This window comes from Alligator sinensis, unplaced genomic scaffold (assembly GCF_000455745.1).
Source record: "Alligator sinensis unplaced genomic scaffold, ASM45574v1 scaffold323_1, whole genome shotgun sequence".
NCBI classification, from domain to species: Eukaryota; Metazoa; Chordata; order Crocodylia; family Alligatoridae; genus Alligator; species Alligator sinensis.
In genome coordinates, this window is record NW_005842483.1 from 505105 (window position 1) to 524532 (window position 19428).

At 39.9% G+C, this 19428-nt stretch overlaps 1 protein-coding gene across 1 annotated transcript; it reads left to right on the top strand.

Moving 5' to 3' along the window:
* Positions 1 to 206: 206 nt before the first annotated feature.
* TNFSF8 (TNF superfamily member 8) lies at positions 207 to 19218 on the top strand. Its single transcript, XM_025212774.1, has 4 exons — positions 207 to 421; positions 7554 to 7599; positions 17783 to 17854; positions 18434 to 19218. The coding sequence occupies exons 1-4, from the start codon at positions 227 to 229 to the stop codon at positions 18820 to 18822; spliced, it is 702 nt and encodes a 233-aa protein (XP_025068559.1). The 5' UTR covers positions 207 to 226; the 3' UTR covers positions 18823 to 19218.
* Positions 19219 to 19428: the final 210 nt, after the last annotated feature.

The window sequence follows — 19428 nt, forward strand, 5'->3', positions numbered from 1 at the left end:
CATGAAATCCCTGATCAAGAATATGAAGCGTCTTCCCCTCTTCGCAGCTGCGTCCTGCCTCACGCCCCCAGGTCCATTTTTCTTCGTACGACGAATGATGAAGCTTTTTTTCCAGATCACATGAGCCAGGATGAAGGGGGAAAATCCTGCTAGGAACCAAGATGGGCTACAAGTTTGAATCTGATCAAGGGGAGATACGGATTGATACACTGAAGACTATATAAGAATGTGCTCACCACAAGAGCAAACATTTTTCCAGGTGAATGACTCTCATGAAGCAGCCATAAAGATGACTGAAGACTCTGTTTCAAGGAGACCTGTGGCCACTAACAAATCATATTTCTATTTCACCACTGCTTTCCTCTCTGTCTGCCTCGTGTTTGCCCTAGCAACCATCATGATCTTAATCGTTCAGAAGACGGTAAGCAATTTCCACCTTTTCTCCTTGGTTTCTTTTTCCTTCTGCTGTCAAAAGGAAGTTTCTTGTAATCAAAAAAAATCAGTCTCTTTTCTCCTAAAATCATATGAATTAGGTAGAGAAGGGGTGGGAAATGAGGGAGATAGAAACAAGCTGGATGGAACCTTTTTTCCTCCAGGTACTAAATTAATTTCTTATGCACCATTAATTCTATACAAGAAAGACAGAAACATTTCATGCTCTGGGGTCTAAGTTAGCAACTGAGCATCAGGGACAAGAAGACTAAAACTCTTATGGGGGCAGGATATAACATTACTAACTACTTTAGAGTTTCTTGAACTTCTTGCTGAAAACTCTGGAGCTGCCCACTAGAAGGAACAGGATACAGAAGTAGATAGATGATGAGACTGATCCAGCCCACCAATTCCTATCTTCCTGTGGTAGTTAATTGATTGATATGGTGCACAGCACCTCAGTGTCTATGACACCAAATATCTATATGAAATAGTAATTTACAGGAAAAAATAGAGGAGCAAAAGCCCTTGATGGTCATTTCTTGAAAGCATTCAGACTTCAAAATCAGTGAAAGAGATATAAAAAGATCTGGTAAGAAGCTGAAGGTGGAGAACAGATATTTTCTTCAGACTATGTTTGAAAGGAAATGGAAAGTCTGCTGAGGTTCAGGGATGCACAGAGGTCGTTGTAAGCTAGCAAGGGTGGCAGAAGGGAACATGCTTGAAGTCATAGTGCCAAGGCTGTGGGGAAGAACAGGAGTTCAGTTCGAAATGAGGATAGGGAGCAGTGAATGTAAGGCAGGCTAAAGGCAAGACTGTGCAAGCTTTTTAAAATAAGAGGACAGCTCTGAGCTGGGAAGAATGAGGAGCCAATGCATTTTTTGCAGGAGAGACAGCAAGTGGCCATCTTTCTTGGTTGAGTTGATTAACAACAGCGGACAAAATCCTGGCCCTGTTGAAGTCAGTGAACATTTTGCCATGAATTGAAATAGTCTTAAGAGTTGTATAGTAAATCCAAGCTCTGGCGGGCCTATCAATATGACTTTTAGACAGAATATATTTTGGGGGGAAAAAAAACAGCTTAAGGTCTTGGTACATAAAAGAAAGTTGACCTGAAAAACAATGCCCTTCAGCAACTTGCTTTTCTTGATTTATTAAATCTAGTATGTGTGTAAATGTGTGCATGAGAGAGGGAGAAAAATTACCTACGCATTTGTGAGTAAAGATACCTCTGAGGCCTGATTTGTCTCCCCATTATATCAATGTGATTAAGGAGCCTCTTAATTGAAATCAGTGCTGTTACACCAAAGTAAAACATGAATGTATTCTTGAATTCATGTATCAGAATGAGATGCAGGTATTTTATTATGATAATCAGATAGTGGTACATTAAAGCAGAGCCTTCAAATAATGGACCAGTTAATTACTAAATTACTGCAGATATTTTACACAAAGCAGATTTCATTAGTTCTTATTAATACTAAATTTAACACTAAATTAGCTCTCCAACAGGATAAATGCTATTCCCCTAAATGCAGAGGAATGATAATATTGAAGAATTAAGGATCTTCATTTCATAAAGGAACTCACCACAACAATTTTGCAAATAGGTTTGGAGAAGGAAAAATCAGGTCATCCAAGTGTGTGATGTAGTGATTTATAAAATAATGTTTTATTTGCAAGGGGAATTTGGAAGTAAGGAGCATTATTTTCTGGTCTTGCTTTCCATGACCTGAAAAGTCCACAATCCTGTTGCATTTCCTTCAGTCTCTATCCTTGAGGAACTACCTCTTCAAGCCCAGATAATGGATGATGACACTTTATGAGAAGTTCCTCAATGGGATGTAGTGTGCATTTGTAACACACACCTTCCTTCGTGCTCAAGCAGTCAGTGTGAGAGGTGGCAGAAACTCCTTCGATAGCTATATTTGTTTCTGAGGTTGGGTGTCTTCTGGTCTGCGTACAGTCTTGGTCTACTGTACATGGTACCTCCACAATACAGGTGTTAGTTGGAAGGTCTCATCACGAGAGATACATAGTTAGCTCTTTGGGTTTACTTCTATGAGAAAATGCAGACTCCCCAGCTACCCTAAAGTGACCTTACCTCTCAGGAGGGGAGCAGAATCTTGTATCATCAGACTGATGGGATATTTAGATTTTTTTGTCTCAAGTTTTTTTCAGTTGCAAAACCACCTCATTGATGAATTCCCACTCACTTAGTTTAGGCATATGCACCTGACACAGGACTATGCAGGGAGAAATTCAATAAATACTAGAGGAGGAGCTCTCAAATCATGGATTACACCACGTAAAAGACCAAAAATCCCCAACAATTCCAACTCATCTAAATCCAGTACAAACGTTATTAAATAATATTAATCTTGGTGCCTTTTAGAACACATCAAAATTGTGTAACACCCACTTCTTCAGAAAAGTGGCTTATAAAAACTTCCTGTTCAGGAAGCACAGAATCCTTGGAATCACGTCTGGAAATAGTCCACTCACTTCTTCATCATCCAGAAAAACAGATCAACTGGAAATGCAGCACCTATAGATCTTTCAAATAAGGTCTTGTTTTTCATAAAAGTGAATGAGTTCATTAGAGGGGATTCTTCCTTTTTTTTGTTTCTGCTACAAAAAACTCCTGCCTCCCTGGCACTTCCAGTGCTGTTGTAGCCATGTACTCAGAGAAACCTGTTGGGTCAGAAATATACACTAATTATTGTGGAGCTTCTGCTTTCAGTTAAACCATTCTACTAAAATGTTTCAGCAAATATGGTAAATTAGATAACTGTTTGTTGAGAGCCACCCCTAGAGTATACTCTATCAATAACTAGAGCTATACCTTGTTGCCTGACTCAGTTGGTTGATCACTCTCAGTTTCAGAGGGTTTCGAAATGCTCGTGTTTTCAACCTGACAACCCCTTTATCAAAGCTCTCCAGACCTGGTACCTGGTGATGTGAAGGATTATATGTGCATGTGCAATACTTACATTAAACGATCTAGTTTTCAAACCTGCTTTGTTTAAAGTTCTAAAATAGCTTCATCAGCCGGAATTAAGCCTGGGTCAGCAACGAACAAAAAATCACTTTTTCTTTTTCTACACCAAGAATGTCCCAAATTGTATTAATTAGCACCCCCTGGTGGGCAATCTTGAAAAAGACAGAGAGAGAAAGAGCGAAAACACTGGGCGGTCATGGAAAATGAAGCAGAAGACAGAGTTGCGTTTAGAAACGACCTTTTGTCATGTTAACCTGAAGTGAAGTAGAAGGCCAAGTAGATTTGCACCTTATAGGCTAACCAAAGTAAGTAGATATAAATATGTAAATATGTATGCATGCATGTATGTATGTATGTATAGCGCAAGCTTTCCTGGGCTGAAGCTCACTGCATCAGATGCTGTGGAAGGACATGCGCACCGCAGCGTATAAGGAGAGAGAAATTTAGTGTATAAGGTGAAAATCTACGCTGCTTTTTTCCTGTATGCAAATTAACACCACAATCTACCTCTCTCTGCTCATGGAAAACATGCCATTTTCTTTATATCTAGAACGAAACCCTGCCATACAGAATGGAGGTATCATAAGGCTCAGCATGGGAAGACCATGCTGCTGCAATCTATACTGTAACTCTTCTGTATATACGTAGAGTCCTTCACTGCTCAAGGCTGTCAGTCCGTTCCCTTTCACCCCCACCAAAGTCATGTATTAGTATTTACTCTGGAATTGTTAATGATACCTCTTATCAGACACAGTATGAGGACTGAGAATATCATTCATTCTCAGCTCTGCCTCCAAATACCCATGTGATTTTGGACCACTTATTTAAGCTGTCTCTGCTTTAGTTTCCATATCTATAAAATAAGAATAACCATTTTAAATATTGAACTCTCTTTGTGATCTGTGGTTGAACAAAATAAAGCACTGTTATAATGTAACTATGACAATCACTTTGCAGCCTCCAGTGTAACAAATATAATAGGATTAAAAATTAAATGAATAGCTTAGTATGGGCCTTTATGACGTTTATCTTTCTTAAATTTTTTTAAGTTAAATAATAATTTGACTGGCTTAACATTCTTGTATCTGTAAAGAACAGAAATGTAGGGGACAACTGCTGTTTTCATGATTGTTTGGATTAGAGTGAAATCGTGGCCTCCTTAAAATGAATGGTAAAACATCCATTAACCTTATTAATGCCAGATTTTGCCCCTTAATTTGCAGATAAATTGAGTAGGCACAAATTTGGCTTAAGTGAATAAGAGGATCAGATGCTCGGGCTCTCAGGACTCCAGACCTAATGATGCTGCCCCAATGATTTTTTCCATGGGGCATTGTTTTCTAAGTGTTTTTAGATGGCTTCCATAAGAAAAATCACACGTGTCAAAAACGTTTGTGAAAAGAGACCTTCAGTTCTCAGGAGCATTAGCCTGTATCCTTGTTTCTGACACTTAAAGTGAGGAATTTCAATAGCCGTGAAGGTCTGGCTTGCCTGAAAAATCCCACGGACTTCATGCTGACTTCAGTGTAGCCAGAAATTTGACTTTATATCGAGTAAAAACCAGCAAATACACATGCATATCTGAATGTTCATCCAAAAACTGTATTCAAACCATTTGGGTTTCACAACCTGGACTGGATGGTTTATAACAACATAAGAGCTGGACCTAGTAGGGAATATGTATTTTGGTGTTGCAGATTCTGGTTGAACCCCCCAAAAGCATTGAGGTAGACTTCAGAGCAGGCATAACAACAGTACACTGAAGTCAGTGGAGTGACACCTTTTTACAAGAGCCTCGAGTTTGACCTTGCATTCAAGCTTTCTAATGACATATCAAAGTATGTTTCCCTTTTTTGAATGCATATTTTACTAGGGCAGTATCTATCATAACAATAATCTGCATACCTCACTGTTTTGTGCTGCATGATTGCTAAATTCTTATGGGCATTATTTCTTCCCAATCAGGGGATACATGACCTTCGCAGGTTCTCTCACAGGGAAGGGGGAGTGCAAGAGACATTTATTAAGATGACTTTGATTAGACAACAGATGAGGCACCAGATTGATTTAATTTGAGAAGATTTTTGAGAAGCATTAAAAAGATGGCTTTCAATGACACCTGATTATCATTTTCTCTAATGAAGCAAACTCAAATTATCCTGCTTGCTGAGTAATGATTGAGATCATTCATCATCCACACCCAGAGCTGTTACAGACAGGCTAAAATTCATTTATAATGAGATTTTCCCCAAGCTTGTACTGTACAATTTAATCTCTTTTTGCTCCTAGAGGGTAACTCTTTACATTTCAAATTATAGCATTAAACTGAATCCTTCTTGCTATGGGAAAGGAAAATAACAGCAACAAGAGCAATGTTTAGAAGCAAACACTAAAGTTTTATTGGGATGTCTACTCAATTGATGCTGAAATAAAATGCATTAGTATCTGTTATTTTCATTTATTTGAAGACTTCCCAGGAGGAAATGTGATACATTAGTACATTTTAATTTCTTTCAAATCACCCCGATTGCATGGCAGGCAATGAGATGTCAGAATTCTTTTCCCTAACCTCCATCTCAGAGGAAAGTTTGAAAGGTGAATATTTCACACTAATGCTTATGTCTCCTTATGTCTCAATCGCTTTGAAAAGCACTCCCTTATAGGCAGGAGTGGACCCATTTCCCATTTCATTTTGCAGAATATAACTGCAGATCAAAGGTTTCCTTTTTCATGTGACCAAATTCAACAACTTTTACGTGGCCTGGTGTTTAGAAGACTGACACTTAAATCCCAGCCCAAAGATAGGGAGTCTGTACAATCTTTACAAAAATAATCTATCTATGCAGTCTCAGCTCTGCCACTGTAAAAGAAGGATGACTTACCCTATGTTTTTCAGGGATGTTGTGAAGATACAGACCGTTAATCAGACATTACATAACATGAACTACATAAGAAACTAGATAGATTTCTACCTGCGTGGCACTAACATCTACCATTTGTGTTGTGTCTCAGTTGAGAGCAGCAGCAGGTGGAAATGAGTATTTCAGTTTTCCAGGTTATCATGAATGACGAGTCACTGTCAGAAATTTTGGACGCTTTCAAGCTATGTAATCCCTTTAGTCTTGAGTCTTGTAAACTGGACCTGGTACAGTGTCAAGGGTGATGTCTGCACTGGACAGCTAGCATGAATGATCGGCACCCAAATTTAAGCAACCTGGAAATGACAGTCCATGCTGCAAACCTGCACCCACATTTCTGTGTCCTCATGGTTTCTGCACTTGTCTGTGTTTGTCTGGAGGCACCGCTCATGGCTCTGTATATTGAGATGCTCTAGAGTTCTTTCTCCGGTAAACCACATCTATTATAGGAACCATTGAATAAATGGAAGTAGCATGCAGGAGATTTGCCCTGGAAATGAATGTGTTCTAGTCTAAGATAAAGCACAGCTCCAGTTATAACCCCTACCCAAATCAGCACATATTTGAGGGTGTGTGTCTGTGTGTTGATGGGGGGGAAAACACACACATGGGAACACAGGCAAGGACTGCGGACTGGAATAGGTTTCCTTGTGCATTATCAGTACTTCCTCCTCCTGCTAAAAGATAAGAACAGAGGGAAGAACCTCTCTCATGGGGATGTTTTTTGCCACTGCTTCCTGTCCCAGGGAGAAGTAAGAGGAGAAAGGTGGGGAAAGGGAAAACATATGTTTCCATTTGACACTTGCAATGGTATAGTTACAAGGAGCTGAGATTTTTATTTTCATCCATCCCACTCAAGCCAAAGGGAGCAGGATTTGGCACTGGCAGGGTTCCCTACTTCAAGAGGCACATTGTTATCTTCTATTCTGTGCTTCACAAACTTTGAAAAGTGAGGGTGAAATCCCATCCCATACAGAAACCTAGCAAGGAGCCTACACACTACTTAAGACCCAGTTTGGCTCAAAGGGGGCACTGCAGGACTCCAGTGCTTCAGAAGGCCTTGAAAAAAAATTCTTAACAAGGTTCAAGTTCACCCTTGAGAAATGGAATATGATTAGAGGATAACTTGAAACTCATTCATGCCTTAAACACAAACACTCTTAGATACCAGAATAAACATATGTCCCTTTCTTTTCTTTCAGGGGCCTACTCCTGAAAAGCCAGGCAATACACTTCATTTTGTGGGAGGTAAGACAATACATGTAAATGACAATAAATGCATTTTGTCTGGCTTAGAATACAAATGATATCCAACATGGGAAAAAAACTAATTGTGCAAATCTTAACATTTTACCCAAGCTCTCCTCTTGACGGAAAAGCCAAGCCAGTGGAAAAAAAACTTGCAAATTACTTTGTACTGCCGGAAACCAATGCCTGACTGAGGAAATAACAAGCATTTCTGAATTTACCCCAATGTGTCATTGAACTAAAGTGTTTTTACCAAACAATATGAACATTAATCTGATTATAAAGGTGTTATTATAATGGCTCACTCCTGTACACTGAGGAGCATTGGATTTCATCTGGTCTAGGAATGGGCTCACATTCATTACTGCTTATTTCAAAACCACCTGGGGCTCAATTACCTGCCCTATATTCAAATAGTGTTTGAGTCACATTTTTATTAGTGGCTGTGAGAAAGTGGGAGAAAAGAAAAAACAGGTAGAATAAAATGAGAACTAGAGAGAGACAAAGGATACACAGGGTGAGCAGAATTGGAAGAAAAAATATTTTCTATTGCCTATAGTATTTCAAGGGTCTGCTCTGACTTATGCCGCTATAAATCTGGAGTAACTAGTGATTTCGTTGCTATCATCTATCTTTCTTTAAGATCCCTAGCATAGTGTATTTTAGCAGGTCACAAACATTTCCAAATTACATTCACTGCTGCTTCAGAAGGAAGGGAAGTGTTAATACCCATTTTACAGATGGGAAACCAAAGTACAGAGATTTATAGACATTTGCACAAAACCTGTGACAAATTCAAGAGTTTAATGAAGAGCTCCTGAGCACTTCTACAGTACCTTAATCACCAGACCAGCCCTCATCCTACTCAACATTTCCATACAAGAAATGGGGCAGTATTTGGTCAAATATATATTTTATCTAATAAACTCATGTGTCCCAAAATTTCCTTGGGAACAACCTTTCCATCCAGTATGTATAAGCCAGTCTTTGTAGCATCATAGATATATCTCACAGATTGTTCTTGTTTTAAAACTCAACCCGTCTTCCCCTAGAAATAAACGATTATTTTAATGTACCAAGTTTGGGTAAAAGGAAAGATAATTAATTTGGGTTTAAAATCTGATTTTAATGCGCTAGGGAAAATTCAGAAGATGTCTTTAGCTGAATTATGCTAATATGACTGAGATTGATAAACATCACAAAATAAGATTTATAATCTCCTCTCCTCTCCTCTCCTTCCTGCCAACCAAAAAAAGCTTGTAAATCTTACTTCTCTGTAATTGGATCACTTCTAATCTCTACACACTATTCTCAAGAAGAAGAAAAGCAGGAAATAACTGAGTGAATATATGTACTGAAAGGGACTTTCTGGAGGCTAGAGCTCCAGCTGCTGTGAATATAGCCCCACTGAAGTTACTGGACTTAGGTTGATTTTCAGCAGCTGAGTTTTATACTTAATTAGCAAGAAACAAATGGAATCGTAATAGTTAATGCTTTCCACTGACAGGAACCAATGAAAAGCAGGTGCAAAGACAGAGCAAGTCAATTGATATTTGAAGCCAGAGGTAATGACACAATAATTCTCTATGGCACAGGGGAGATTTAGCACTAATTGCAAACTTTTTTCATACCAACCACTTTATGCCAATTGTCATTTCTTATCCTGAATAACCTGGGTTTCCTCAGCATTAGTTTACAGGATATCATAGCATTAGATAAAACCCTTTGTGTCTCTTGGCCAATTAGAGTCACATGCTCTCCCAGCAATCTGCTGGTAAATCTTAAATACCATGATCAGAAAGAAGAAGTGAAGGGTAGCAGGTTAGATTGATGATTTAGAAGTAGTTTTAGAAAGCTATTTGTTACTATTAAAAAATGTTGTTACCATTATTAAAGGACTATCTAAGTCATAGAGAATGAGAACATAGTTAAAATGCATGGAATGTCTTACTGCTCAAGAAGACCAGAAAACCAGAAATGGTAGAAAGAGGAAGACCAGATATATTAAAAGACCAGATATGGTAGAAAGCAGAAGAATGGTTCTTTATAGATTTGTCTTCTCCATTTGATGGATATGGTCAATTAAAAATGTAAAGAAAAATTGATGTGTCAAATCAGCACTGGCAGGAACTGAAGAAAGTCTGTAGCATAAAAAATACAGCATAATACCAAATATCTGCGGTGTGTTAGGATCCCATGATAGATATATCACAAGAGCACTGTATGAACTGGAAACTGATTCTTTTACAAAAGCATGGGTCCTTCTCAAAACAACACTGCTGGGCCCTTCAAAAATACTGAGGAAGTTGATAACACTGTTAATTTAGGGATGTTTATTCTAAATTAAACCCACATTAGTAACTGTGTCCCTTTTAAGAGGCTGGATGCTGGAGGGAACTGGTGATAATAATGCTGATGTTGATGGGCCTGATTCTTGTTTGCCCTAAAGCTACTTTATAATATATTGATTCATAGATTGTCCGGACCTCACCAGATCATCGGGTCTAGCCTCTCCCCCAGCACTAAGCAGGAAAGACAATTGGGGTCAGGTGACCCCCAGCTAGGTGACCATCCAGTCATCTCAATGATGTTTTTAAGTGCCAGTGATTTATTTTTTCTCAAAAGTTAAAGCTCCTCTATATAACTAGAGTAGTGCAAATTGGCAGCATAATATATGATAGTATGTATTTTGTGTATACAAAAATACCTTATGCAGTTCACATACAGAGTAACAGCATCAAAGTTGTAAAGTAAAAAAAAAAAAATCAAACATTAGAAGCATCAGATGTGTATTTCCCCGTGCAGCCAGAATTCTGTCCTTTTGTGTTTGTGTCTTACGCATCGAGGAAAGAGGATATAGTGGAAAAAATGACAGATGATCATGCAAATAAAGGGTATATCATATGTGAATACACAACAGGTATAGCTACTTTTCTAAGTCAATCCAGTAGCGTTAAACATGTACAATCAAATTTCACCTCACATTTCATTTAGGTTCCATATGCTGTTGTCTATCACTAACTAAATACCAATAGGTACTTAAAAGCCATTTATGGAGGTGAATATATTCCTTACTTAACTGTCAATCCTCAATGGATAAGTTTGAATCCATCTGCAGACATTGACTTGAGAAAGATGCATTGCCAGCTAATTAAATGCTTATCTGAAAAAGTGCCACCAATTATATTGAAATCTCTTTATACTAGTTAGTAGAAAGGCACAAGCAACAGAGGGAAAAAATCTTATTAAATAATCATTCATGAAATGCGGTCTTTATATTTGTAGAATCCGTTTCACATTTAGGATGCATTTTCTATGTTCATTCATGCTGTTCTGCAAAATAACTTCCTGCTTAGCAACTAGGGGCTTTTGGTGTTCAGCTCTCAATGCCTCCCCGACACACATGCCCCTCTTTAGAGCTCCCTCTGAGGTCTATGTCCCCTTCTTGCTGTCTTTTGTTATTCCCTGGGTCTGAAGACATGGCACCAAACTCTGCTCTCATTTACACAAGATTAAACCTGGAAATATATTCCTGTTTCTCTGAATGTGAAAAACTGAGCTGCAGTAGCTGTGGAGGACCAGATTTTTAAACATGATTAGTTACCCATCTTATTATTTCAAAGGGTGTAAGATCCCTGAATAAAAATTTGGCCCCGAGTGCTCAGGAACTACATGTCAAATTCTGATTTCCCTTAGACCACAATAAATCAGAATGAAGTCAGTGGAGTAATTCCAGATTTACAGGAATATAGTTGAGAGCATAAAATGGTCTCATGAGCTGGAACCAAGTCTCCTTTATACCAGTGGAGTTATATGCACCAGTTATTCCCATGGTGCATGTAGAAGCCAAATTTAAATTGTAGGGTGGTAGACTCTTTACAGTATCGGACCAGGCCAATAGACATGGATAGTAGTAGAGAGATTGCAGCCCTATAAAGTCTGTGCATTTATATATATACTGTGAAGGAGACAAAATTACATTGCAATGACTTTAGTACTCAGATTGGTGGACAAGTTTGGTATTGCCCTCTAATAGCTTCCCAAATCACAATCAGAGAAATCAATTTATCCACGAACCTCTGTTTTTTTTATTAAAAGAGTCTCAGAACATGGGTTGTGTCACTCAGTTTAAAATTTGGGCAAGTTTAGACTTGCAAATGCTACGAAGAATGTATCAGAAAGCTTTGGTTTCACTTGGCACCAAGCTTACCTTCGTGACCAAAAGTATATGCTTGTTCAGGTAGAAGATGAAGACAGATAAATTCAAACTGGAAATAAAGCACAAGTTTTTCTAAGTGAATGTGATTAATTGTTGGAACAAACTGCTAAAGGAGGTGACAAGGTTCCTTGGGTGAATTTGATATCTTTTATTAGACCAACCCAAATGGTTGGAGAATAGTTATTAAGCAAGCTTTCGGGTTCAAAAACCCTTCGTCAGGCTAAGGAAGCTTCAGCAGGGAGGTGATGCATTCTTCATCTCCATCTCTTCAGATTAAGAGTGAAATCAAGAGTTACAGGGCTCAATAGAAGAATAACTGGCTTAAATGATATGGCCTCTGGTATACAGGAAGTCAGATAGGACAACAGAACGGCCTTTTTTGGATTTTTAAAACCAGTATCATATAAGCTGTTTTTTAAGGAATACAAGGTTTTAAGTGAATGGAGATTCGGAAGACATTTTTTTTCAAACCTAGAAGAGAAGATGAAATAATCAATTGTATTGTTACTATTGTGGGATTAGAGTGTTGTTGCAGCTGATAACATTAAATATTATACTGCATTGGAACTTCCCAATGAAAATATCCAAAACCTTTTTTATCTGTTACTCTCATAGTGCTTTACAAACCCTTTCAGTATATCCTAGTTATGGTTGAAGAAATAAATGCAGAGGGTGCTGAAGTGATTTTTCCAAAGTCACCCTTCGCAGTCAAGAACAGCATGAGTGCCTGGTGCTTCCTGAATCTGGGGGGCACCGGCAGAAGCTGCTGATCCTGTCAGGGGGGGCACCAGCCCTACCAACAGCATCAGTGTCAGCCATCGGGGGGCACGTACACCCCCATGCACCCCCTACCAGTCGCCTATGAAGAACAGAACTCCCTTCTCCCATGTGCCAGCAGTAGCATAACTGGGAGGCAAATGGAGCAGCTGCCCTGGGTGCTGCCTTTGTGGAAGGGCTCCAAAAACAAGCTGTGACCACAGTGGCGTCTGACTGCACTTCTGCAATTGGCCTGGCAGTAGCCGGTGCTGCCCCACATGTTACAGAGTTGCCCAGCTACACTCCTGTGTGCCAGTATCCTGTTCTTTCCACTAGACCTTGCGGCTGCCTTTTAATCAGCTGTCTGGTGACTCGGTTTACATTTCTGTGCAAGTAGCTGTATGCACGTGCAAATATCTGGCTTTCAAATTCTTCCTACTTTGAAGATGCATTCTATTGAATAACATGGCTTGATGAAGGACACCTGATGCCTGAAAGCTTGTCCAACAGCTCTCCCCATCCCGCAGATGGTCCAGGAAAAGACATCACAAAAAGGCCTTGCCTCCCAGACATTTCCTGAACTATCATGGCTACTACAGCACTCAAATCATACTTTGAGTAACACCACATTCCTCCGTAACACAGCCTTTTTCTTGTGCAGCTGGTGAAATCTGAGTCCTGTACTCAACAACAGTGCAAAGGAAGCTGCCCTTTAGCTGATGGCCGTGTCATAGCAGATCTGTTGGGTGTATCAAATAGGGAGCCTTAGGTAGTCTGGAAAGAGCTGCACCTGGCAGGTAGATATCACATCCCTGAGGAGTGATTCCCTTGAATGCTAGCATCTAACTTGATCACAGCAATTGTAGTAATGGCAGTACAACTATTGAGACTCTCCTGACATAAATAGCTTCTTTGGAAATACTAGATATGGCTTCCATTTAGGGCTTCCTTCCCCCTGTCGCAGTGTGCTGTAGTTCTGTCAATTGAACAGGACATGAATGCAGCTTGCAAAGGTTTTCGACATTTAGCCCCAGACTGTGGCCTTCGGCTTAGTATAATTTACTTTGGTTTAAAACCAATGCAGGAAGAGGATATGGCCAGAGGCTTGAAAGTGCACATCGATCTCTGCCTAATGTTGAACATCCTTGTATTGGTTTTACAATCACAGATGTCCCCTGACTTTCCTTACAGCTAATTTACAATGTGAACCAGAACAATTAACAAGAGAAGCAAAAGTGGAAAGTGATTGCAAGCAGCCCCAGCCCAGCCACCAAAGCTCAGGAAATGCTTATTTACAACTAGGCTTTGCTTTTTCCATACCTGGTTTTCTCAGAACTACAGCTGATGTCACCAAATAAATATTTCTTTTAAAACTTGCTGACGTCAATGAAGGCAAGTTCAGGCATGCAAGCAAAAGGTACAGTCACTTCAGCTCAGAGCTGATTGTGAGAGATGAATATAACTCATGAAACACACAGCTCCTTGAAAGATTAGGTTATTTATGTCAAGACAGCTTTTTTTTGCCGGCTCAGCAGAACTTGCAGGGATGGAGATTTAAATGTCAAGCTGTGCAGCAGTGGGGGGGTTTTTGTGGTTGTGTGTGTTTTGTTTTGTTTTTTTGGTTGTGTGTTTGGGAGCTGGAGGGCGGGGGGGGTGTTGCTTCTTTGTTTGGTTTGGTTTGTATTTTGTGGCTTTTTTCTCTTTTGCTCTGTAAAGTAAATCCTACTGAGTTCCTGAAAAAAGCAAATTCTGTTCTCCCTTCTGCAGGCTAGGCAACATTTTAAAGATCTAATCCTATTAGGATTGTTAGTATAAAATATGTTTCAGAAGGAGTTTTTTCTATACTGCATGTATTTTTAAAGAGAACATATGACTGGTAGATCCCAACACTTGCCACAATTGCATTAAACAGTGAGAGTAACATCTGATAATGTGAGATTTATTCCTCTGACTGGAATGGCCAATGCGTTCTACAGAGGTTAGGTTCCCAAATCCCACTAAATGTCTGTGTACAAAAGGCCCCAAACTCCCTTTGACTGCTTGAAAATTTTTAGCCTCTGTCTTTCTGTCTAGTGTTATTTCATTACATTCATTCATATGTTCATAACCTGCCTGACCCTTGAAGGATATGCATGTATACACCTGGTCAGTCACTAGGATTACAGATACCTACTCAGTTGCTCCCCACTTGACCCAGGCCCTGATAATCTTCTATAATTCTACAATCTTTTAAAAGCAAGGCTGAGTGGAAGTAACTACATCAACTGCAGTGAAGCTACTCTAGCTTTAATATTGTTGTAAATGAACACAGTGCTTGGCAATATTATAACAATCCTCAAAAAAAAAATATGCCAGCTTTACCCAGGATAAGTTAAGGCATTGGACAATTTAAGTGACTTGTGTGAGGTTGCAAATCTTGGACCAAATTCTCTGTTGATACAAAACGGCACAGCTCCCTTAAAACAGGAGAATTTAGCTCCATAGGGTCAGATTAAAACATAGGATAAAGGAACCTTGACTCTCATCCCAATAGACACACTCCTTCCATATTCGTCTTAGAACCAAGAGGTGTTTTCTTTATGCCTTATGCAATTCTATGTGATCTAGACCAGTGATTAAAAAAAAATTGGCCATGTACTCCTTTACCTTGCAAAATATTGCTGTTCGTATCCCCTACCCCCAACATGCCCCTGCTTCTTCATTTCTTAGGAATGATATGGACACCAAAGTCAACACAATACTCGTTGCATGTTGATCAATCAGAAGCTCTACTAGTATTAATAAAATGTAGGCATGTACCCTCTAGCAAAGAGCCATGTATCCCCAGGGGGTATGCAGACGCCACTTTGAAAACCACTGGTCTAGACAAAGAACAGACAACGCAACATGAAATCAGCAATCATCCATCTGGATATATTGACTAATGATACACTGAGAGATATTTCCTAGAATATTTGTCCTGGTTGATTACACCCAAGTGTGACAAAAGCTTTCACAGCAGGTACACAAAAAGGAGAGATGCAAAATCTTTCCGCTTTACATGCTTAAAGGAATGAAAATTAGCAGAGATGTCAAGAAGAGGATAATACATGAAAGCGTCTTTTGTTAAGGGAGTTTAAGCCTACAAACAGCAGATTTCAAACGGCTAGCGTGTGAAATTCAATCATTTCAATATTGATTGAACTCAGCTATCAAGTACCTCCCTTCAACCAGTAGGGGGATCTGTTCTCCTGCTTTTCAGGAACGGGCCAAAGAAATACTGTACTCTAGGCTGCAGCGTCTGGTTCATCTCCAGTAGCATTCATGAGAAAAACTCTGTTGCGTAACTTTTGTAGCGCTGCATCACGCTTGTAAAGCATCCATTTCTCATTGCCTCATCATGAAAGAACCAAACACACTGTGCATGATGGAGATGATGGGAAAAGGAAATAGGAAGGGAAGAATCACCTAATACAATTTAGGAACCCACTGCAACATTTATACTGGGTAATAGACCTTGAAAAGTTTACTGTCCTCTTTACCGTCAGTCCTTTAACGTCTTCCACCTTCTATGTACTGGTCCATCATGATGAGAGAGCTGTGGTTTTGGATAGGATAATAAGGAGAAAGTAAATTTTGGTTTATTGATGGCAAAGGAGTGGTTTATGGAAGTAGAAGGGAGGGCACCCAAAGGTCTTATGAGTAAAAATTCTCAAGCACAGTTTGTTGGATTTCACTGACTTTTCCCATGACACATTCTGCCTCAGCTTCAGTTTCTGGATTGGTTTAAGGTGCTTGCACTGTGAATCCCAATTCCTCTTTCACTATTACTATGTTTGAAAGCACTTCTATAAAATTAAAATTGTATTGTCTGGTATAACCACCAGCAGCCTTCAGGTCTAAGTGGTCAACAAAAGTCACATGCGGATCTTTGAGCCTACCTTTTTTCTCCCCTAATTACAAAATGTAAGTTACTGTTTTCCTAAGAATCCCAGTTTGAGATACTTAAGTCCCATTTACATAAGTATATTCTTGTCTACATGAAAGAGCAGTACTTCATTAATAACTTTGTATAAATAATGAAATAATCATTGGAGCAGGGACCATGGGCAGATTTAGGATTTCCTGAGAGGGCGTGTGACACACTACCATTCTACTGTGGAGGGGTGGAGGTGATGCATGGCTGGAGTCCCCCAGCTGGCAGGGAAAACTGGGGAGCTGGTCATGGTGCAGACACATGATAGGGGGGACCTACCTACCACTCCTACTGTCCCCAGAGCCCCTCCTGCCTTGCTACAGCTGAGGGGGGCAGCTGTAACAGGAGCACCATGCCTAACTAGGGGCAGTGGTGGTGGCACACAGCTTCCTCCTTCCAGTGCCTGCTCCCTGTCTGTCCCCCTTTCCCCACTCCCCTAGGGTTGCCAACCCTCCCCGATCGGCTGGGAGTCTACTGGAATCAGCATCCATCTCCTGGTGACTATTGAAAGCAATCTAGGAGAGTGATATTGTGAACGGGCTGAACAGTACAATTAATTACATTATGTCATGTTGGGGGGGGAAAAATCTCCCAGAATAGCTTCAGTCAGAGTTGGCAACTCTCCCCTCCCCAGGTGTCCCCTGCTGGCTTAGAGCAGGCCCTAGAAAGTAGAAGCTGTGCATCCACCTCTGCTCTCTGCACAGCGGCTCCTTGCAGCCTGTAACTGGAGCAGGGCAGGAGTGGATCTGGGCTTCCCCCTACACCCTGGGTGCCTTGGAACAGCAGTAGTAGAAGGAGGGGTGTGACTGCTCTTCCACCTCATCCCTGGATCTGCCCCTAGCAGGGACTTAAACCCAGGTCTTCCACCTCTGAAACCAGTGTTTTAATCATGTGCCTCCTTCACTTTGACCCTGGCCTGCTGGCTGCAGAATCCAAATGAGAATTCAAACTGTATGGGGTCTAGCGCCGTTGCAAATATGGGTTACACCTGCAGCTCCCCTAATTTCAGTGGAGTTGAAACAAGGAAGAATCTGTCCACTTCACTACAAAACTGAGCATGCATATACCACAACTGGAACCTAGAGGAGTAAAACTGTGTTGAAGACTATGGAAACTGGTTGTCTGACTTGGGGAGGAGAACTGACAGTTGATTATGATGGTGTGACATAGAAGATGACAGTGAATAAAAATGAGTAGTAAACTTATGGTGGAAATGAAAACAGAGTGATTATTTACTCTTTTGTTTCCTTCAGGAAATGATTCAGAACTCTTTTTAAGAATCCTAAAGAATGTTCCATTTAAGACGGCTGCTGCATACATGAGAGGTCAGTGAATGAGCCCGACTAACACAAGCTTTTTTAACAAATAAAAAAGATTATAAAGCCAGTTTAAGATTTTCCATCAAAACATTTTGTATTGACAATTGTTTGGGGTTGTTTGTTTGTTCGATTAAGTGGATGAAATAAGGGGGTGGAGAGGAGAGATACAGTTTTGGGAAACATTTGCGGGGTGTGAGTTTATCTACACCCCTACCCACCAAGAATGAATCCTTTTTGGTGATGAGAAATACCAGTCTTTAAATGTTGATGAACACAAAAGCTGGATGCATGTATATCTGTATTGCTATTCTTTTGCAATCCAAAAGTTCAAAGAAACATCTTGACTGCATTAGTTTGTACTGGGTGGGTTTCCTAGCTATCTCCATAGCATGGAGGGGAGCTGCCTGGTTCAGACTGGTAAGGGAGGATCCACTGTTGGTGTTTCCTATGGAGATCCACAGAATACATGGCCACTATTTACCAGCAAATGAGTCCAGCAAGTTCTCAGTTCAGTGTTTAATTAGTATCTCTCAGACTGTGGGTTCCTGATAGTTCATTCAATGATGCAGTTGCTTTTCTTTCTAGCATTAAAACCAAATAACACAGAGCTGAAATGGACTGAGTATGGTGTTCGTCAAGATATCCAGATCCACGAAGGGATTCCAGTGATCCAGACACAGGGCCTTTACTTGATCTTTTGCCACTTGAACTTTAATATACACAACTGCTCAGGCGACACAATAGACATAAAACTGCAGATGTTTGTGAACGGTGATCCCAGAAGGCAAACAATAGACACGCTGTGTACATCAAATGAGGTCTCTAAAAGGATTTACAAGGAGTTCTTTCAACTTTTTCTGGAGTACCTAAATGTGAATGACCGAATATCAGTACAAATTGATAAGTACCAGTATTTGGATTTTGCTGTTCTTCCCAATGAAAATGTTCTTGGGGTCTTCAGGTACAGTAATTAATATAATGTGAGGATTGCCTTATTTCCTCATTACGGCTCAGAACATCAATAACTTGACTCTGGACAATACCTTATTTAAATTGACACATTTTACTTCATCACTAGGGTAAACAAGGAACTTTCAACATGAAATCAAAAAACACTGCAAAGCATGATCCTGATAGATGCAGTAAGACACTGAACTTTCTCAGGGTGGGATTGCCCTGCTATAAAAAACAAAAAACCCACCTATTATTACAAGACTGTCTGGCAGGAATGAGACTATCAAATAACCGACAAGCAAGGCAATGATTCCCTAAAGCAACCTTACATAAAAACAAACAGGCAAAATCCCAACCAGACTCTAAAAACAATGTTCCATGTTGAGATTAATCTGCTATCTTCCATGCAAAGAAAAAGCTGGCCAAAATGATTATCATGGGGAGACTGAGACATCTTTTCATCTGAACTACTTACTTACATAGTATTTTGAGCTACTCTTTCCAAAACTAACAGTCAAGACTCATACCTAATGCTTTCTTTACAACTATAGCAACTTTAAATCTGTGAGTAGCCTTCAACAGAATCATTGAATGTACAGATGAGAAGAAAATATGGGAAGAGACAA